This window comes from Trachurus trachurus (assembly GCF_905171665.1).
Source record: "Trachurus trachurus genome assembly, chromosome: 23".
In the NCBI taxonomy this organism is placed as follows: domain Eukaryota; kingdom Metazoa; phylum Chordata; class Actinopteri; order Carangiformes; family Carangidae; genus Trachurus; species Trachurus trachurus.
The window spans coordinates 7,456,975-7,475,253 of record NC_139912.1 but is presented as its reverse complement, the minus strand read 5'-3'; the positions used below and the strand labels follow the sequence as shown (position 1 = coordinate 7,475,253).

Genomic DNA, 18,279 nt, shown 5'->3' with positions numbered 1-18,279 from the left:
ATTGTCTGTATCATTATTTGCTACGATCAAATAAGCTTTACACTACAAGTATTCAATTGAAAAAGGTAATGATATTACTCCAGGAAGTGGATGAACTTCAGGAAACTGCGACGCCACACAACGAAACTGGACAGATTGGAACTCGCCGAAGCTTATTTGATGTTGGCGCTCGGGTCTCGAGTGACACAGCGGTTCAGTTTTTCAAGGTGTTTCATAAGAAACCCACAGGCTGTAAAAAATTTAATCCAGCAGGTCCCATATGTGAGATGCTGGTCTCTTTTATTCTAAAGCACATGGTGCAATGCAGCAAAAGTCGTGGTCAAACCCTCTCAACCCAGAAATGTCTTGCACATCGGTTTGGCTCAGTGTTTGATGACTGTCACTCTCCTTATTTCATATTCAGCTCTTTTTTATTTGTCTTTATCTATCTACTACATCCTGTTTTGTTTTGATCTCATCTTCAAACAGTATTATGACAAACAGGCTGAATTGATTTGAAGTGAAAGTTGAAGCAGGTCGACTTCTTCTGTCCAGGTTCAAGACTCCCCAAAAAAAACCGTGCTGTGAAGTCGCTGCCATTTTGATTTCTTCATTACACACACATTGCGGCGGGGGTTTTGTAGACTCTCTGATTTTGTAGACGACGTCTTTGGAGGGAGAACAGATGGGCTTCGTATATTCACTTGTGATCCGTTTGATGAGAAAACACTCTTGAAAAAGAGGCTGGATGTAGCTTCAGATGTTGAAGAGCTCTTTAGAGTAGAAATGAAAACGAGTGCAAAAAGTGATTCTGGTTGAAACACACGCTGGAGTTTTTTGATCATTTCTTTTTCTTTTTTTTTTTACATACCTTAGTCTAATTAAAAAGCCTGTAGCTCTTTCATGCTTGAGTGTTCATATTTGTTCGTCATGCTGAACAGCTAAAATAGGCAGTGACTGAAATGACTGAATGACCTTCTTTTTTTTTTTTAAACTAAGTTGTCATCTTTAGGTTGAAGGGGCCATTTGAGCATGTCACAGTGAATGTATTCATCACTCTGAGAGCTACTCAGCCTTGTGCACTGAGAACTGCTCACTGTATAATTTCTTCTGTGACTCGACGACCTTTATTGATGTCTGATGAAACTGATCCAACTGATACCACTGGTATAATCTCTGCTCTAATGCAGTTGCACTGTGGGAAGTGTCAGACCTGAGGCTGTAGGAGCTTGACCCAAGAGACTGTGGGAAGCTCAGTGGAGGCCAACAAGTTGTAGATAATTTGCACATTAAAAAAAAGGAAGAAAAATAGGAGGTTTCAACATAGAGTGTGATAGGGTCCATTTTTAAAGCCATGTTTCATTTGGTTGCCTATTAATCATATCCTCCTTTATTTAAGCCACATTTTAATAACACACTGTTTATACCTCAGTGGTTTTCTTCAGTCATCGAACGTCTGGATCTTAAATGGGATTTTTACCTTAATTAAACAGCTTGGAAGTCATTGTTCCGGTGAGAATGGAGGCTCTCTGCCGTCCACCGAGCGTCTCTTGGCAGAAAACCAACCTAACACGATCAACGCCTCCATCCCGGTGTCCCAGATCTAGTCTCGTGGGAAACATGGACGGTACTACTACGACACAAACACACCCTGCAGCCCGTAATCTCTTGTTAACGTTATACCCACCTCGGTAGACATCGCTCCATGGATTGCCATTTTTTTTTACCACAGTGACAGTATGCACTCCGAAACTGTAGGGGGAGCTCCATAGAGGAAAAAAACGACCAAAACAGTGAAGAAGTGACCAGACTTAAATAGTTTCCCTTTAAAGGGGACATGTTATGGAAATATCACTTTTTGAAGGCTCTTTAACATATATTTGGGTGTTTGTCTTGCCTTCCGGCCCCCAATATGTACGAACTGAAAAAAAAAATCTGTAATTTGCAGACTCCCTAGATTGAAATCCTGTTCGCTCAGTTGTCTTCCAGTGATGTAACTAGCTTTCAAATTTGCATAACTCCACCCCTACCTGGGACCGGTAGAAGGGGCGGGGCAAGCAGTGGTTCATTTGCATTTAAAGGGACAGGCACTGAACAGGGCTGTTTTGAGAGGATGAAAAGAGCTGTGATGTTTGATCCTTGGGGTATTTTGACCAAAACATGTCAAAGACATATCTTAAGGACACCTGGGAACAATTTTAATTTGTGGAAAAGGGGCATCATATGTCTCCTTTAAGTTATCAGTGAAAGACAAAGTCCCAGTCGCTCCAGAACATCCCGTGCCTTCTGAGAAGCTGAATTATTCAGTGTTTGTGCTGATTCACACCTCAGCTCCTGTAAAACTCCTCCTGAACATCTGGATTAAAAAATGATCAAGAAAAACAATAGAAACAGAGTTGAGCAGCAGCCTCAGCTCCAACCTCTGTCCTGATGTCCCGGCCTGTTTGTTTTGGAGAAGCAGCGTCAGCTCCTGAAAGATCCTGCTCCTACACCACTTCATGACATCAAACACCTCCACTTGCTGTTGTTTTGATTGCAGCAGAAGTTTCCCGCTGCGCATGATGTGTTCAAGTGTGCGTTACATTTCAGTCCTTGACACCTCTGCAGCGTTTCAGCTCCTCCCTCACTCAGGATTTAATCGTTGCAGAAACAAAACCATCTGATTAGTTCTATGTGTTTTTTTCCACCTGGCAACCGTCCCATGTGCGTTGCCGCCAGTGAATCCAAACGCTCGACGTTCACTAATGCAACGTTCAAGACCTCAAATATCTCATAGTTATTTGATGGTTATACTGTACGATGCACCGTGCCGGCAGTGAATTGGACGCCGAACAACAAAACGAGCAGTGAAAAGCCGACAGATCAGCTCCTCTCGCTGTGTGAACGGCAAATTATCTCTCAGCAGCGCTTTTGTTTATCTTGTTTCTCTCTGCTTCTCTCTGATCCTGCCTTGCCCCACAATCTATCCCACTGTACAACTTAAATAATAAGTAAATAAATAAAAAAGAGCAGTTGTTGAATTTTCATGTTATCACCCAGTTCCACAAAATGCATGCCAGCACTTTGTGTGATTCCTGCACACACACACACACACACACACATATAGGCGTGATATTTTGCAGTGTCATTTTTATTCATGGTTGTTCTGATAAACAGCACTTTCTCCCGCCACAGAAAACTTGAGGCTCTTTTCTCATTTTCTGCTCCCACCTATCAGTTTACCCAAGAAGAAAAAAAGAAAAATGCACACAGCAGTTATTCGGCTCAGCTCTCCTTTACCTCCCCTCCCTCCTTCCTTCATTTCTTCCTCCTCCTCTTTCCTCCATCTCCTCCTCCTCCTCACTTGTGTTTGCTTTGTTTTACAGTGTGTTGGGACGCACAGGAAGATGCTTTGGTTGCTCAAGGTTAGATTGTTGTACTGATCAACAAAGAGCAGGCGCGTGTTTCCTTTTGTTTGACACGAGCTGCACACACCTCCCCAGACAAACAGAACAATACACTCAGCCACAGATGCACGCACAAACACACACACACACACACAAATGTGCATCAAAGTCATAAGGTGTTTTTTTTTTTTTAATGCAGAGCACAAGAGTGTGTGTGACGTGGAAAGCCAGCGTCGGGTTCGAGAGCTGGATCTGGTTCCACTGTGATTGATTTAGAAGCTTAAAAACAAAGAAATCAAACCTTCTGCATCTCTTTGGTTTTTATTTTCTGTACAAAACCTTCAGATAAAACCACAGTGACAAGTGATGTTGTGAGTCTGCGTTTCTGTTTCAAAATAAAAGCGATTTTCTGTTTTTGAGAAGTTGACGTAACACTGTTGTGAGTGGTCTGTGTTTCGCTGAGTTTTTTGTCTTTGCCTCTCACAGGGAACTGGTTTTCCAAGGCTAGAAAAGTGTTTTTAAGTTTGGATTCAGCTCATTTATTGCTTTGTCATATAGTCCGAAACCACTTCATATGAAAGTTCTTTTTAAAGTTTGTAGTTTCATAAGCCTATTAAGCAGGTTAAAGCGATAACTCTGGTTATTTGAGGCGAAGTAGCAGGAAAAAAAGTGTTTTAGACACTTTTAAAAACAATCCAATATCCATTTAACTCAGTTATTTAGGCTTCATTTAGAATATGAAGCGGTTCATCATCCCGTCAAAGCAAAACTGAAGCTCAGCTCTCATCTGGATGTGCACTGTTGGTTCAGAGGTGGAGAAAAGTTAAGTGCTGTTTTGACAGGACTTATGCTGCTCGTATGTATCACGCTGTTTTATGTACACTTTAAACTGCTGCAGCTCTGCCAACACACACACACATTTAACACACACACACACACAGACGACCACACATCTGAGTCAGTAGTTAAGTTATTTATAACTTCAGTCATAAACAAATCCTGATATCTAAACAGATTAGACGAAGGATTTGAAAGGATTTGGTTTTCATCCGCCGCGTTTATATATTTATATATGTACACATACATTGGATTCAAATTACATTCAGATAAAGTGCCAACCTGTGTGCTGCTGCAGCCGTCGTCAATGTGTTTATGCATGAGTGTGTGATTTGCAGCTTGTGTGTGTGTGTATGTGTGTGGCAGATAACAGCAGAGATTAGACCAAACCTGTTTCATCTGTGCAGGGAGAGGGAGTTTGAGACGTCTGACAATAACGTTGAAGCTTGAGTGATGGCATCTGTGGGGACGTGATGAGAGCCAATTACGAGGCCAATTATGCTGATTAATGGGATTACAGGCTCGTATAGCACTTCTGGTTGATATTCTCACTTGTAAATACTTTCCTTCTGAAGCTGGAGCAGATCCTCTACACATACAGTACAGTACGTCTTTAACGGAGAATAGTTAGCCGCGTGGGTGAAATGGATATTTCTGGTGTGCATTTGAAGTCGAGCTCTCTTTTTTTTTTTATTGTTGAGAGGTTTTCTCTTTGAACAGTCTGGACTATATGATCAGTAAAGCGCCTCCTGGCTGTTTGACTTCTCTGCACCTCTTCACAAAAACAGCAGCAGCAGAGTCGGCCGGTCGGTCTGGCGGCATTAGAGGTTCAGCTCACGTTCGGGGAGTTGAAGCTCACTGACAGAGAAACAAGGACAGCAGAGAGAAGTGACCCTGTCTTCACATCTCCTCCATCCACTCCCCCTCTCCCCGGGGTCTGCTTGAGAGAAATGAGCTCTCGACAGCGCCGACGCCTCGCTTTATGCCGAGAGACCTCTAGCGGCGTCTCACCTGTCCGTTCGAGTTTACGCGGGCCGGCGCGGACATATTGTTCGAGTCGGTGCACGCTGCTTCATTTCTAATGTATGTTTGATGCCAGAAGAGAGCGCGTTACGGCCCGCTGATATGTGACCTGCTCCCTCTGCCAAGCCACAGCCGCTCCGCCAAGAGACGCCGCGTGTCCGTCAGCACGCAGCGTCCACGGCTCCTCCACTTCCTCTGCAATATTTATGAAAACCAACAGAAATGGAGCAGGAACAGCTGCTTTATGTAATGTGACGTGCACGAGCACTTCTCTGTGCCTGTATCGCCAAGGCTCTGCACTGTGTGTGTGTTTGTGTGTGTGTTTGTGTTTTCCCCCCCATATAAAAACATACAGCATTATTGACCGCAGCCTCCAAACTGGCAGCAGCTCTGCAGGTTTTCATTTTGAATGCATGGCAGTGCAACCAGGGATCTATCTATCGCTTCTTCTGCTTCTCCTCTAACAATTCTCAAAGCTTAAACTCACAGTATCGATTGATACGGATCAATACTATACCAAAGCTGCTTTTTCTCTCCCAATTTAGCATCCGTATGTTCCACTAAGATACGAGCTGTGACCCAGGTCAGAGGGCTGTAACATTTAGAGTTCATGACCTCCGAACAGAAACACAAGACTTCGTCTGGTTTAAAACAGTAGAGGATTTGCCATTTGTAAAAAATAAAAATAAAAAAAACGACGGCCTCGTTGTGTCTTTGAACGCAGCTTTCAGAGGACGCGGCCTCTAAATTGAGACGCAGCTTTTAATCACAGGACTATGAGTTGTGAAGCTGCTGGACGGTGGATGGAGAGTCCTTGTGGTGACTTATACAGCAGAGAAGATGAATGTCAGGTTTACACACATTTATTTCCCTTCGGTTTTCGTGCAGGGCAACAGAAGCTACAGGGAATCAGCTGATGAGCGAGAGAGGCAACTGAACCAGAGAGAGAGAAAGTGTTGGATTAGAGATAGATACAATTACTCATTAAGACAATATGGGACCTTTAACTTTTTTTTAAAACATTTTATTTCATTAGGGGGAAAGTGGCACTTTCTGCTGTTTATTTTAATAGGAAATATTGAAAGACAAAATGCAATTTACACATGGAAATCCCACAAGCCCCGCCCCCTCGACATTTCGACACTCCATTTTTTTTGTCGAGGGGAGCATGTGTCGATTTTTTGTCGATTTGTCGACAAAAAGTCCCATCCCTAGTTTATACTCTGACTTATGTGCACTGCAAGAACATGCAGATTTTCTGTTGAATGTAAAAAGGGGGCGGGGCTTTAGTTCTGTCATTCAAGCTGCAGTTCCACCTTCCACCACAACGGCAGGGTGGCGCTGTTTGTGTTTTTACTCTTCAACTCCACGGGTGTATAAGGAATCAGAAAAATAAAATAAGTACTTTTCAAGCTTCAGTGAACAAGCACAACACTTAACAGTAATACTTGATAAGATTCTGCTCAGTGAAAATTTGAACAAACTAGTTTCTTCATAAAAATGTAAAATAGGCTGAATTACTTTTTTTTTTTTTTTTTTGGATGAAATTCAATATTGAGTTAGAATTGAAAATGTGATATTTTGTGAAAGTCTTGAATCAAGAAGCTGCTTCATATTCTCGTTACAGAGCATTACTGGTTACTTCTGTGAAATCCGGACATAATCACTTCATAGAAATACAGTCTTAGGAAGATGTCAGGAAGCTTTAAAAGTGTGTGACAGTGTTTCAGTGGCGTCTGCTGATGTCAGCGCTGGTGCTTAATTAATCCGTCTGTGTGTCTGGTGGTCGACGAAGCTGAATGTTTGCTGCTCAGGTGAAGCTGCAGTGTTTTTGTCTTGTCACACACACACCTGCAGCCCTCAGCAGAGCGACACACACCGGCGCCGGCAGCCGTGAGCATCGCTAACGGTGTAACTGGGTGTTTAGCCGCGGGCTACATTTATTATTGATGCGAGCGGCGAGGGGCAGGACACCTGTCAGCAGCAGCAGCAGCAGCAGCAGCAGCAGCAGCAGCAGCAGCAGCAGCAGCCAGGTGATCTCAGGTGAGCCAGCGCCACTCCGGCCTCCAACACTAATAATACTACAACAACCACACACACAGACGTGCACCGAGGGGTTGATGGGAGCGAATCAGCGTGCAACATCCAAACCAGTGGTGTAGTCTATGTGATACTCAGGTATACTCAGTATACCCACTTTTTGGGGGGAAATTTTACCACTTTTTCTAGAATTCTTGAGTAATTTCTCCAGTTTCTTCTCAATTTACTTTAACTTTAACTTTTTACTATTTATTACTATATACTATTTTTGCTTTTACCACTTTCTTTTTTACTTTTTTTCTGGAAATTTTACCACTTTTTCTGTGAAATTTTATCTAATTTTTTCAACAATAAAAAGTTCTTCTAAAAAATGTAAAAAAAAAATTAAAAAAATTTTTTGGTGAGAATTTTATATTATTATTTTCTAGAAATGTTTCAATTGTACCACTTTTTTCCAGAAATTTCTCTATAATCTTTCAAAAATGTACGCCTAATTTAAACGTACATTGATTGTTTGTGTATTTCTGGTGTTTGCTTCAAAATTTTGTCCAATGGGGGCCCGTGGTCTAATTTGTGTCAATTTTAGGGTCCTTGATATAAAAAGGTTTGAGAAGCACCGGTCTATGTGATACAAGTATGTAGCCTATAGTTTACCCACCTAAAAAGCAATTTACCCACTACAAAAAATTAGACTACACCACTGATCCAAACGTATTTCAGGTAAACTTCGCATCCAGCACAGCAGACAGTTTTGTGTGTGTGTGTGTTTAGTCTATTCCTCTGAGATACATTGTACCCGCAGCGTGACTCATTTAGGCGCCGGGCAGCTCAAAGCTCACACTCCCCCTAATCTCCACGCTCCCCGGAGCAGAGAAAATGTCTGCTGTTAGCCAATTAGAGCACTGGGACTGGCTTAGGTGGACGAGCATGGAGCCTGGGAGGGAACAACACTGATAGACGATGCACAAACATGCACGAGAAGTTTTTTTTTCTTTTCTTTTACACGCACAGTGTTTACGATGCATGAAACAGAATCGATACCTCGAGTGAACAAGAGGAAGTAGAGACGGAAGACACCAAACAAAGTGTTGTTGGTCCCAAATGCAGCCAGATCCATCATGGCCTCCGCAGAAATGGCAAATAACGTGGTGCTCGTCACGTCAGAGGCTGTTAGCTCGGTGTCTGGAGCGAGTGCAGGTGAAAAAAGGAAAAATAAAGGAGGAATGCGCTGCAGTTAGATAGGTACGTGACACCGGGCAGACCACCGTTTTCTGTTTGCTTTGCCTCCTCAGCTTGATCTGTGTCTCGGCTAATTACGCCACGCTCCTTTATGCCTTTGTCTTGATTTCCTCCTCGTCTCCTTCTCCTTCCTTCTCCGCCTCTTTCCTCTCTCTTTCTCTCTTTTTTTTGTGTGTGTGTGGATTTAAATCAAACTAAGCCCAACCAGAAAGTGCTTTGATAATTCTGCCTCTCCCTCTCTCCTCTCCTCCTCCTCTTCGTCTTTCTCTCTCTCTCTATCCAATGCCTATATTTAGATGGGTGACTTTACTAAGCAAATAGGTCAGAGCTGTTGAGAAACACACAAGATCACATTGCACGGGATTCCTCACATCTCCTCTGTCGGCTCCAGCCAAGGCCTGGACCAACGTTCGGCCTTGTGTCTGTTTGTTTGTTTGTCGTTGTGGTGTCTGACGCAGCTCGTGTGGATGCGTTCAGGTTGGATGAATCTCGCTGAATCGTTCTGTATTTCTAATCTAATCTGTCGCTAAATCCTCCGATCTTAACAGCTGCCAAGATGCACAGTCGAAAATCAGCCGGGCTAAAGAAAGGATGTGTATCCTGGATCGGCCCTGGTCGCCGTCCAGACCTTAATCCTGCAGGAAAAAAAAAATCTGTGTCACACTCTTTCATTTCCCTTATGTGACGCTGATAAACACTGACCTCTAATGGGATAGACCCACTGTGTGAAACTCTCACCATTCTCACACACACACACACGCACATATACACACACAGATGGATTAGCGAGCAGCGGAGTCGCATTGACGTCAGTTTTCTCACATGTTGGAAACCTCTCATCACCGCTGAGGCAAAACAAACCGGCTACTGCTGCAAATGAGGAGGAGGAGGAGTTAAGATGACAGGAGGAAAACAAAGCAATATATTCAAAATAAAAAAGCCAAACGGATTTACATAATTGGCAGCGTGTGGTCTCTGGGTGTGCTTTAATTGGAGGAGGAGGAGGACATTTCTGTTGTGATTTAAACATGGATTTTAATGTTAAAGGTCCCATGTTTTATACTTTACCTACATTTTATCTGAAGGTGTTGAACCTTATGAAGATATATTTATGGTTTTAAGAACCAGAGGCCATCTAAATGTAGTTTTATGTTCCTGATTTGATAGAAATTGACCAGATTTCAGGTTAAAACACTCAGGGAAATCAAATCCTTCAAGTGTTGGATGGTGGGTCCAGGTGACCGCTTTGTTGTGACATCACAAAGTGACAGGAAGTCCTGACGGCTCATTTTTAAAAGCTCAGTTTCTGAATACAGGCTGTGTGCATTTCTCTGTGGACTGAGGCTTTGATACTTTCACAGTATTAATATAGAACCTAGAGCTGCTTTATAATCACACTACACATGGACATCTACCTTTATACTGTATGGAGCTTTAACACAAACATCTACCTTTATACTGTATAGTGCTTTAATAGAAACATCTACCTTTATACTGTATGGAGCTTTAACACAAACATCTACCTTTATACTGTATGGAGCTTTAACACAAACATCTACCTTTATACTGTATGGAGCTTTAACACAAACATCTACCTTTATACTGAATGGAGCTTTAATACAAACATACCCTTGTACAATATAAGACCTTTAAATGCCCACATGGCTTTTTGGCTGCCTTCATTTTCTGTCAGTAGAGCATGAACCATGATGTGTTTTCACCTACTGTATAATCAGTGTGCAGCTTTTCTATTGTGTTGCTTCATGACCCAGCGCCTAATTATTGTGTGTAGCTTTAATTAAATGGAGGTATCTCAGGTGAACTCATCTGCATTTTCAAGGCTGCTGTGAATTTCCCACAGTTGTCCATGCGGTTGTTACAGTTGGTGCCCAAAAAGGCTTTATATCAGCTATATGTTTGTTTTTGTCGTTGCTGTTTGTCTGTGCGACATTTTCATCTAAATTTCAGGTCAAGATTAAATACACAGATTGGATATCAGACCTGATTGTTGACTGTTGACATTCAGAGAAACAAAAGGAAACATTATACTGTAGGTCTAAGTTTTGCTCAAACTCTGTGCATATGGGACGTTGACATTTGCAGCACACACACTTGCATTGTGCTCAGTCAGTTACATTTGTTGCGCTCGCTCTTTTAGGAAAGCAGCCAATTATGGTGCATTGAAAATAAAACAAGATCAGAAAATAGTATAATAATTTTTTTTTTGCTTTTTTTTCTCCGTCCTCAAGTTCTCAGTAGAGAGAGAAGCAGCAGCTGTTGGGTTTCCACCATCAGCATCATCAAGGAGGAACTTGTTTCCAGGGTCAACGACCGTCGTTCCCTGTAGCGATGGGACTGGGTTTTGGGGAGAAGCTCTTGAAAACCGAATGAGTTTGAAATTTACCTTCTGTGCAAAGTTTTAATTGAATGAAATCCGCTGGTGGTGGAGTCGGTTTGCTGTGAATCTGACGCAGGACGAATCTCAGACTTGAGGAGGGGGTTATCGTATTTATCTCTTTCCTCCCTCTTTTCTCTCCTTCCTCCCCTTCCTCCCCCCCTCTCTCCCTCTCCTCTGGTGTCTGTCTGCTCTCTATGGAGGGAGCAGTCCAAAGCTTTGGTCCAATAGGCTTTAATGTCACCGTTGGCTCTGGTGACATTTGTGCTCAAAGGCTATTTTTCACTTGATACCGACTGACTGTTGACAAAACTGAGAGAGACACCATGGCAGCAGGCACGCCACCGACTGGTGTGTGTGTGTGCGTGCATACATGCATGTGTGTGTGTGTGTGTGTGTGTGTGTGTGTGTGTGCCTGTCCATCTATAGCCACAGATATTAGTATTCAGCACTGGTAGCTTCCTGACACTATGTTCCTTCACGCCTCTCCTAGAGGATTTCCGACACTCTCTTTCTCTCTGTCTGTCTCTCTCCATCTCCGTCTCTCTTCCTCTCCTCACACGGCCCGCATCCAGACACCAGCAGCCTACGTTTCTCTCCACATCGCCATGGAGACAGACGTGATGTCAGTGCTTTGCTTTGCTTTGCTTTGCTTTGCTTTGCTTGCTGGTCTGCGGAGCTTTTTTTTAAAAAAAAAAAACCTCCATAAACTCATTCCACCTCTGTAATCAGCATCAGCCTAAAGATTATTAAAGCGCACATTACATATCCAGACCACCTGGTGCAGAGAGAGAGAGAGAGAGAGAGAGAGAGAGAGAGAGAGAGAGAGAGAGAGAGAGAGAGAGAGAGAGAGAGAGAGAGAGAGAGAGAGAGAGAGAGAGAGAGAGAGAGAGAGAGAGAGAGAGAGAGAGAGAGAGAGAGAGAGAGAGAGAGAGAGAGAGAGAGAGAGATGGAGCAAGACATCTTATTTGGCTACCTTTAGCGACGTGGGGGGGGAGCCGAGCGTCGGTCACTTGTTGTTTAGAAATGTTAGCGGGGAAAGGATGATTTGCAACAAGCGCAGGTGGTCGAGCGTTATTATGTTCGATTCTGAGGAACAGACGGCGGCGGCGGAGGCACAATAGACACCGAACAGGCTTCTTTTATTCTCTCATTCATTTTCATTCAGCCGGCGCAGAAAAAGCACGCACTTGACAAGAACTTGGCCTTGGAGGTTACACTCAAGATAATAAATAAATGACTTTTTTTTTTTCTCTCTCTCTCTCTTCTGCTTTTGTTGAGCTTCATAAAACGTCAGTCTCCTCACAGGTAAAAAGATGCAGGAACATTGTGGATCCAGAGACGTGAGATGCACAATCTACAAGTTGTATTTGTGTAATTAGGGAGTCTGGTCTGGTCTGGTCTGGTCTGGGCTCTGCACAGCGTTGACGATCTGCCAAGTGTCTGCTGGTTTACAATTTTAATCGTGACAAAGCTGTCGGCGAATAAAGTTTAGTTTCTGTTCCTCTGGCAGCATCTCTGGAGCTCGGCCAGAGTCGCCGTCAGGGTCGCGGTCACCTCTGCTCTTTAAAAAACCTCTGCACTGCCACACAACTTCATTGAAGAACGCTGGAGGCCACTGAGCCAGCAGAAGAGTTTCTCCTTCGTCTTCTTTGTAGCTTTCCTCAGATCTGTTCTTCGACACGTTGCTCTCTCTGAACTCTGCAGGAAGTTGCTTCCTCCTCTTGGCCTAGTTTTCCTCCCTCTGATATGCATGATCAGCTGTGAACTGACCAGACCGAGTCCAGACACGGAGCAGAAACATCTCAGAGACGATCAGGAGAGAGACGGGAGAAACTGCTTAGTTGGATTTTCTCACGTCAACATGAAATGGAGCCAATCTGGTCCAATATCTCTATCAGGACGTATATTGATGGGATTTCAGATCCACGTGTTACTGGTCCATATTCCATTCTGTAGTTTGTGTATCTGGTCTGTTGCACTGAAGAAGAGCAGACAGCACAACACTAGCTCAGCAGTTAGCATTCTTACACTTTTATCTCACATATTCAATCTAAAAACTTTTAAGTTGTTGCCAGCTGGTGAAAAATCCCAAACTCTGTTTATCTGAAGCTCTGTTTTTTTTAATTTTTCCTATAGTTCTCACACTTGAACTCCAAATATTCAGTTCAAAAGTTGTTGCTGCTGTAGTTAAAGCAGAAGTAAGCGATCCGGTCGTTTTCGCTAATGCTGCGTTCCAGGCAGGCTTTTGAAATCGTAAATTACAGCTTCAAGTCACAACTTATGATTTTGTAGCGTTCCAGGCAACCCACTCGTGTTTTTCCGACCTGTTTTACCGGTGAAAGTCACTATAACGGCCACTCGTAACTTCCGACCCGTGAACTCGTACCAGATCAAACTGGTACAACTTCACAGGTCGGAAAAACAGGAGTTACGGGTTGCCTTGAACGCACCATAACAGTCCTCGTCCCTACGTCACCACATTCACGGCGTCCCTTGGCTGCACACACAGCCCTGCATGCCGTTCTCTCTCCTCATTGGATAAAAACTGTAGGATACGATAAATGTTTTCTCTTCAGCTCAGAGCAGAGCAGAGTGACTGACAGACCCGTGTTTCGGTCCAAACACTCTATGTAAGTGATTGCTGTCGGAAGATATAACTATTTAAGACTTATATTAACACAAATATATCACTTACTTCTGCTTTAAATGTTTGTACGTGAAGCCGACACAAAGTTCAAATAAATTTCTTAGCAATACATTTAATTTTAATGCATTTTTATATTTTGCCGTACTGAGTTTACTACAGTAAAGTAGTTTGTGGTCAAAAAATAACTACCTATAATCAGAATCGGTATCTGGAAGTGTTTTTTTGGTTGCCACTGACTCAGAGTGTGGGGGTTTACAGCAGAGTTTACAGGTCTTAATGGTCTCATAGCTCAGATTCATCCATACGCAGCTTTAAAGTGAGTCATGATGGACCAGCAGTGGATAAAACCAGCTGAAATGAAAAGTCTGGGCGGCCTCGGAGAAGATAATTGCTGGCTGCTCTGCTGGGTCTCAGGTGAAGACGTTACCTCTGTCAAAAAGCAAGCAGCAGCAGCAGCACTCGAGACAAAAATTAGGATCCTGCTGCAAAACGTCTCGAGAAAACAACAAGCACCGTTGATGGTTCTAAAGACCCGCTGCTTGTTTTGTTCTTAATTGTGTAATGATTGCACTAATGAATTCAATACATCCATAGACGGGCTCTCTCCACCGTCATCATGTTTATCCTACACTCGGCTGTCTGTGTTGTCACTGATAAAAGCCGAGCACAGTGTGAAACTGTCCTCAGTCTGCTTTGTGTCACTGAGCTTTTAGATCAAACTCCACGCAACCTTTCAGAGCACTTTGTAAACGTCTCTGAGGTAAATTAATTAGACAACAACGAGTGGCATTTCCACTGCCGAGGATCGGGCGTATTAGAATTGTAAATATCCCTCCGAGCCGCGTTTAAAATGTGCATAATTTCTGAGTTTGCAATCGATAGTAATGCCGTTAACATGCACATATAAGCTAGCCATTAAATGTCAAAGTGCTGCTGTTGTTTCTTGTGTTTGTTTAATGGGATCACAGGTTCACGGCGGCGGCGGCATTGTTAACTAAACAAGATGTTACAAGCCATACATACAGAGTATGAGCTTGTACCAACATAAATAATGGAGCGCGACTGCTCACTAGTTGTTGAGACGCTCGCTCTCAGTGACCTGAACCTCCATTCGGGAGCCCAGGACGCTCATCTGTTACCATTACATTCAGCTCAGAGAGCCGAGCCTCCACCTGCTCACTCGAAAGGTTGTTTTTTTTTTGTTTTTTTTAAACCTTCAAAGTCTCTTTTAATCATCTGGATGGAAACATACTCATTTTGCTGCACAGTGGAAAGAAAAAAGCTTTTTAACCCCTTCCTGTGTTCTTCGTCCAAACAAAATTGGTCTCCACAAGTCACATCAGGACATTATTGTATGTAAATTAAGACTTCAAACCTTTGTTATCGGCTGTATTTGCCTAATATTTAAGTTCCTCTGTTATATAATAACCACATATCAGTTCCAGCCATTAAGCCGAGTCATGCAATTTTTATTTTTTTATTTCTATCGTACTGTACATCAAACAGAATTGTGTTATTCACCCGCTTTGTTAGAAGAATCCTTTATGTTTCTGACAATGTCGTCAGAAAAAACACAAAGTATTGTCGAACAACTTCCTGTGTGTCTTCAAACAGAGCGAGGACGTCAGCGACTCCACTCTAATGTGTAAAACATGAGCTGTAGAGATGTTGCTTACATAACAGGAAGCTTCAGGATGCTGTCGATGGATGGATGGATGGATGGATGGATGGATGGATGGATGGATGGATGGATGGATGGATGGGTTCGTCTCCATCACCTGTCGACAGGTGAGGGGTCGTGTTTAGACTTGAGGAGGCTACACACACATCTGTTAATGGTCGACACTGTCAAGTCACACACACTGAGGAGGAATTCAGGCCATAGTGATGTAGACAATGACTGACTGTGAGGATTTCCGTGCAGAGAAGGTTTCATCTGTGACTGTGTGTGTGCAGGAGAGTAGGTAGAAACGTGTGTGTGTGTGTGTTTCAGGTGAGAAGCTAATGATGAATATAGGCTGCACTTCACAGCTTATTCAACCGGCTGCTGCTCTTTGATGAGCCCCCACAAGCACACACACACACTCATTGTTTGTCTGCCTCTCTTCTCTGCACACACACTGGCATATGTTCAGAGTCATGGTGGATGTAGACAGGTGGATGTAGACAGGTGGAGGCCTGTGGAGAGGCTGAACGCTCCAGTGTCTTTATCATTACGTCTAACTTGTGTTTAAATGAAACAGGACAAAGCCATCAGACAGGAAGACAGACATTCACACACTCACATCTACAGTATATGAAAGAGTTCATTCCTCCTACGTGTCTCATTATAGAATAAAATCATAACTTATGTTGAGATATATTTCCTGTCACATCGCCGAGATCAAATAGGACTGCAGAGGAGCGAGCGATCGTAATAATGGAGAGCTATAAAAATGATAAGTGCGTTAATAAAGGAAAAAATGAAGACAAACATGTCTGAGCGGCGAAGTGCCAGAGATTAAAACAACACAGTTTACATAATTAATATAGTTTCAAGATGTTCTCTAGACCATGACAGTTTAGTAAATGTATAGAAGTGAATTCTTATTAATAATCTTCACTGTTGCCTCGTTACCGTCATCAGTCTCTGCTGGATCGTTGGCGTTTCTGTAGAATAAAGAACCAAGGAACGTCAAGGGCAGGTTTTTCACACAGAAATGAGTCAGATAATCACTAATCAGTCAGATTCAGAGCAAGTAATTAGATATTTTCTGCTAATAACTCATTCTTTTTACACATGCATCCTGTCGGTGAGAATCAATATATACATAATTAACATTTTTACATGCCTTAACAGTCAGTCATGTTTCTGCAAACAAACTCTTAACGTCCCACATCCTCAAACGTCACACACAGTTCATGTTTTCCTTCTTACTTGTCGTCATGCATGTGGATGATTCCTCACGTTTCACATTACATCTGTTTATCACCAAGAGAAATAAGAAATTCTCTGTTTTCTCGTTGTCGGAGAAACCTGGAAAAACAACCACGAGTCGACTCTGATGCCCGGCGCTACGTCTCTCGCCAGCCTTAGCTCAACAACATCAAAGCGTCCAGTGCGAACACATGTAGGACTCAGAGCAAACAGAGTTTTTTTTTATTTTTTATTACGAACCAGCTTATTGTGCAAAGATGGAAGAAAAGCTGAGGAGGGGAAAAAAAACAACAAACACCAGGCTGGAGGAGGGGAGGGGGATGTGGGGTGGTGGTGGTGGGACATCATATCTGGACAGTTTAATTCCATCCTCCAATATTTGAAGGATGACTGTAATTTCAACTCTGAGATTAAAACCGTAATTTGACATAATATCCATTTTGGTGGTGTTCCTGAACGCCTCAGGACTGAAACTCAGCCAAAACTCCCCCACAGGCAACATATTACAAACTCACCATAATTCATGCAGTAAGAAAAAAAAAAAAAAGACACCCCCTCCCCCTCTCCTCCCCCACCAGTTCGATTAAAACTTATTCAGTCTCCTTCTGCTTTTCCGTTGCACAGTCGAGCCTATTTATGGCCGGGATGGTCCTTAATTCAGTCTCCAATTAAAAACTAGGCTAGCCCCTCAGTAACAGAGATTGCATAACAGCCGGGCTCCGTCATTATGTAATACAATGCAGATGAAAACGGAGTACCACACAGTGTGACATGATTACTGGCCCAGATGTCTTCCTGTATCTTGCATGGTCATGAATCCAAGAGATTTTTTTTTATATACAGAATGTAATTTGTTGGGGTTTTTTATTGCACATTTCTATGTGTTTGTGTTTGTTTCTGTTTTTAATCTTTGAAGTCTTTCATTTGAAAATCAATAACTCAAAAAATCTGCTCAAACCCTTTCATGTCTAGTTCACTTTTGTTGAGGTTTGTTGGGTTATTGTTTTAAAGGCAGAATCAATGTACAAGTCCTTAATAATTTGACGTGTGCCGGTCAGTTGATAGCATTTTGGAAAGGAAACATTGATTTTTCTTGCTTTCTAAAAAAAAAATGACCCAGTCTTGGTGAAGGAATTGAGGCTGAAGTAATCAGAGAAGCCCTTCTGGAGCTGTTTGGGTTTTGTTGTAGCTCACAGCGTTAAAGGAAGTGTTGATGTGTGTGTGTGTGTGGAGGCATTAGAGGCTCTGCTCACGTTTGCTGTCCTTGTTTCTGTGTCTGGGAGCTCCACTTCCAGAGAGCCGAGCCCCCGGTCCGCGCATCTTCCCCCCACACAGCATCCACTCCCTCTCCCTGGGGTCTGCTTGAGAGAAATGAGCTCTCGACAGCACGACGACGCCTCGCTCCGAGAGAGCAGAGACCTCTAGCGGCGTCTTTACCTGTCTGTGTTGGGTTTATGTGGGATGTGCAGACCCGTCGGTCAAGCACGAGCTTCATTTCTAATGTATGTTTGTGCCAGTGGGAGCATGTTAGACCAGTGATATGTGGCCCTGTCCTCCTGCCAAGCCACAGCAGCAGCTCTGCCAACAGCCATGTGTCCATCAACCAACTTCCACAGCTCTTGTGTTTGCACTGCCTCTTCCAATATTTATGAGAGAAAGAAACCTTTGTAAACCGCCCTTATTAGCCTTGGCACATGTGTCCTACAAAATAAAATGTCAGATTGGAAATACTGAACACGGGAGAGAGCAAATATAAGTCAGGGTGTTTTGACAGTGGAAACTTCTGGTTGAGATTTCTGTGCTAGAACAATAG

The 18,279-nt window shown here is 43.0% G+C and overlaps 1 protein-coding gene across 1 annotated transcript in view; it reads left to right on the top strand.

Annotated features, from left to right (window-relative positions):
- The window catches only part of magi2a (membrane associated guanylate kinase, WW and PDZ domain containing 2a), a gene marked incomplete at both ends in the record, with an annotated part of 256,339 nt that overhangs the window by 85,935 nt on the left and 152,125 nt on the right, over positions 1-18,279 (top strand). Inside the window, 2 exon segments of the mRNA XM_083999183.1 lie at positions 11,475-11,497; positions 11,499-11,528. Coding sequence (XP_083855309.1) covers positions 11,475-11,497; positions 11,499-11,528 — 53 coding nt within the window.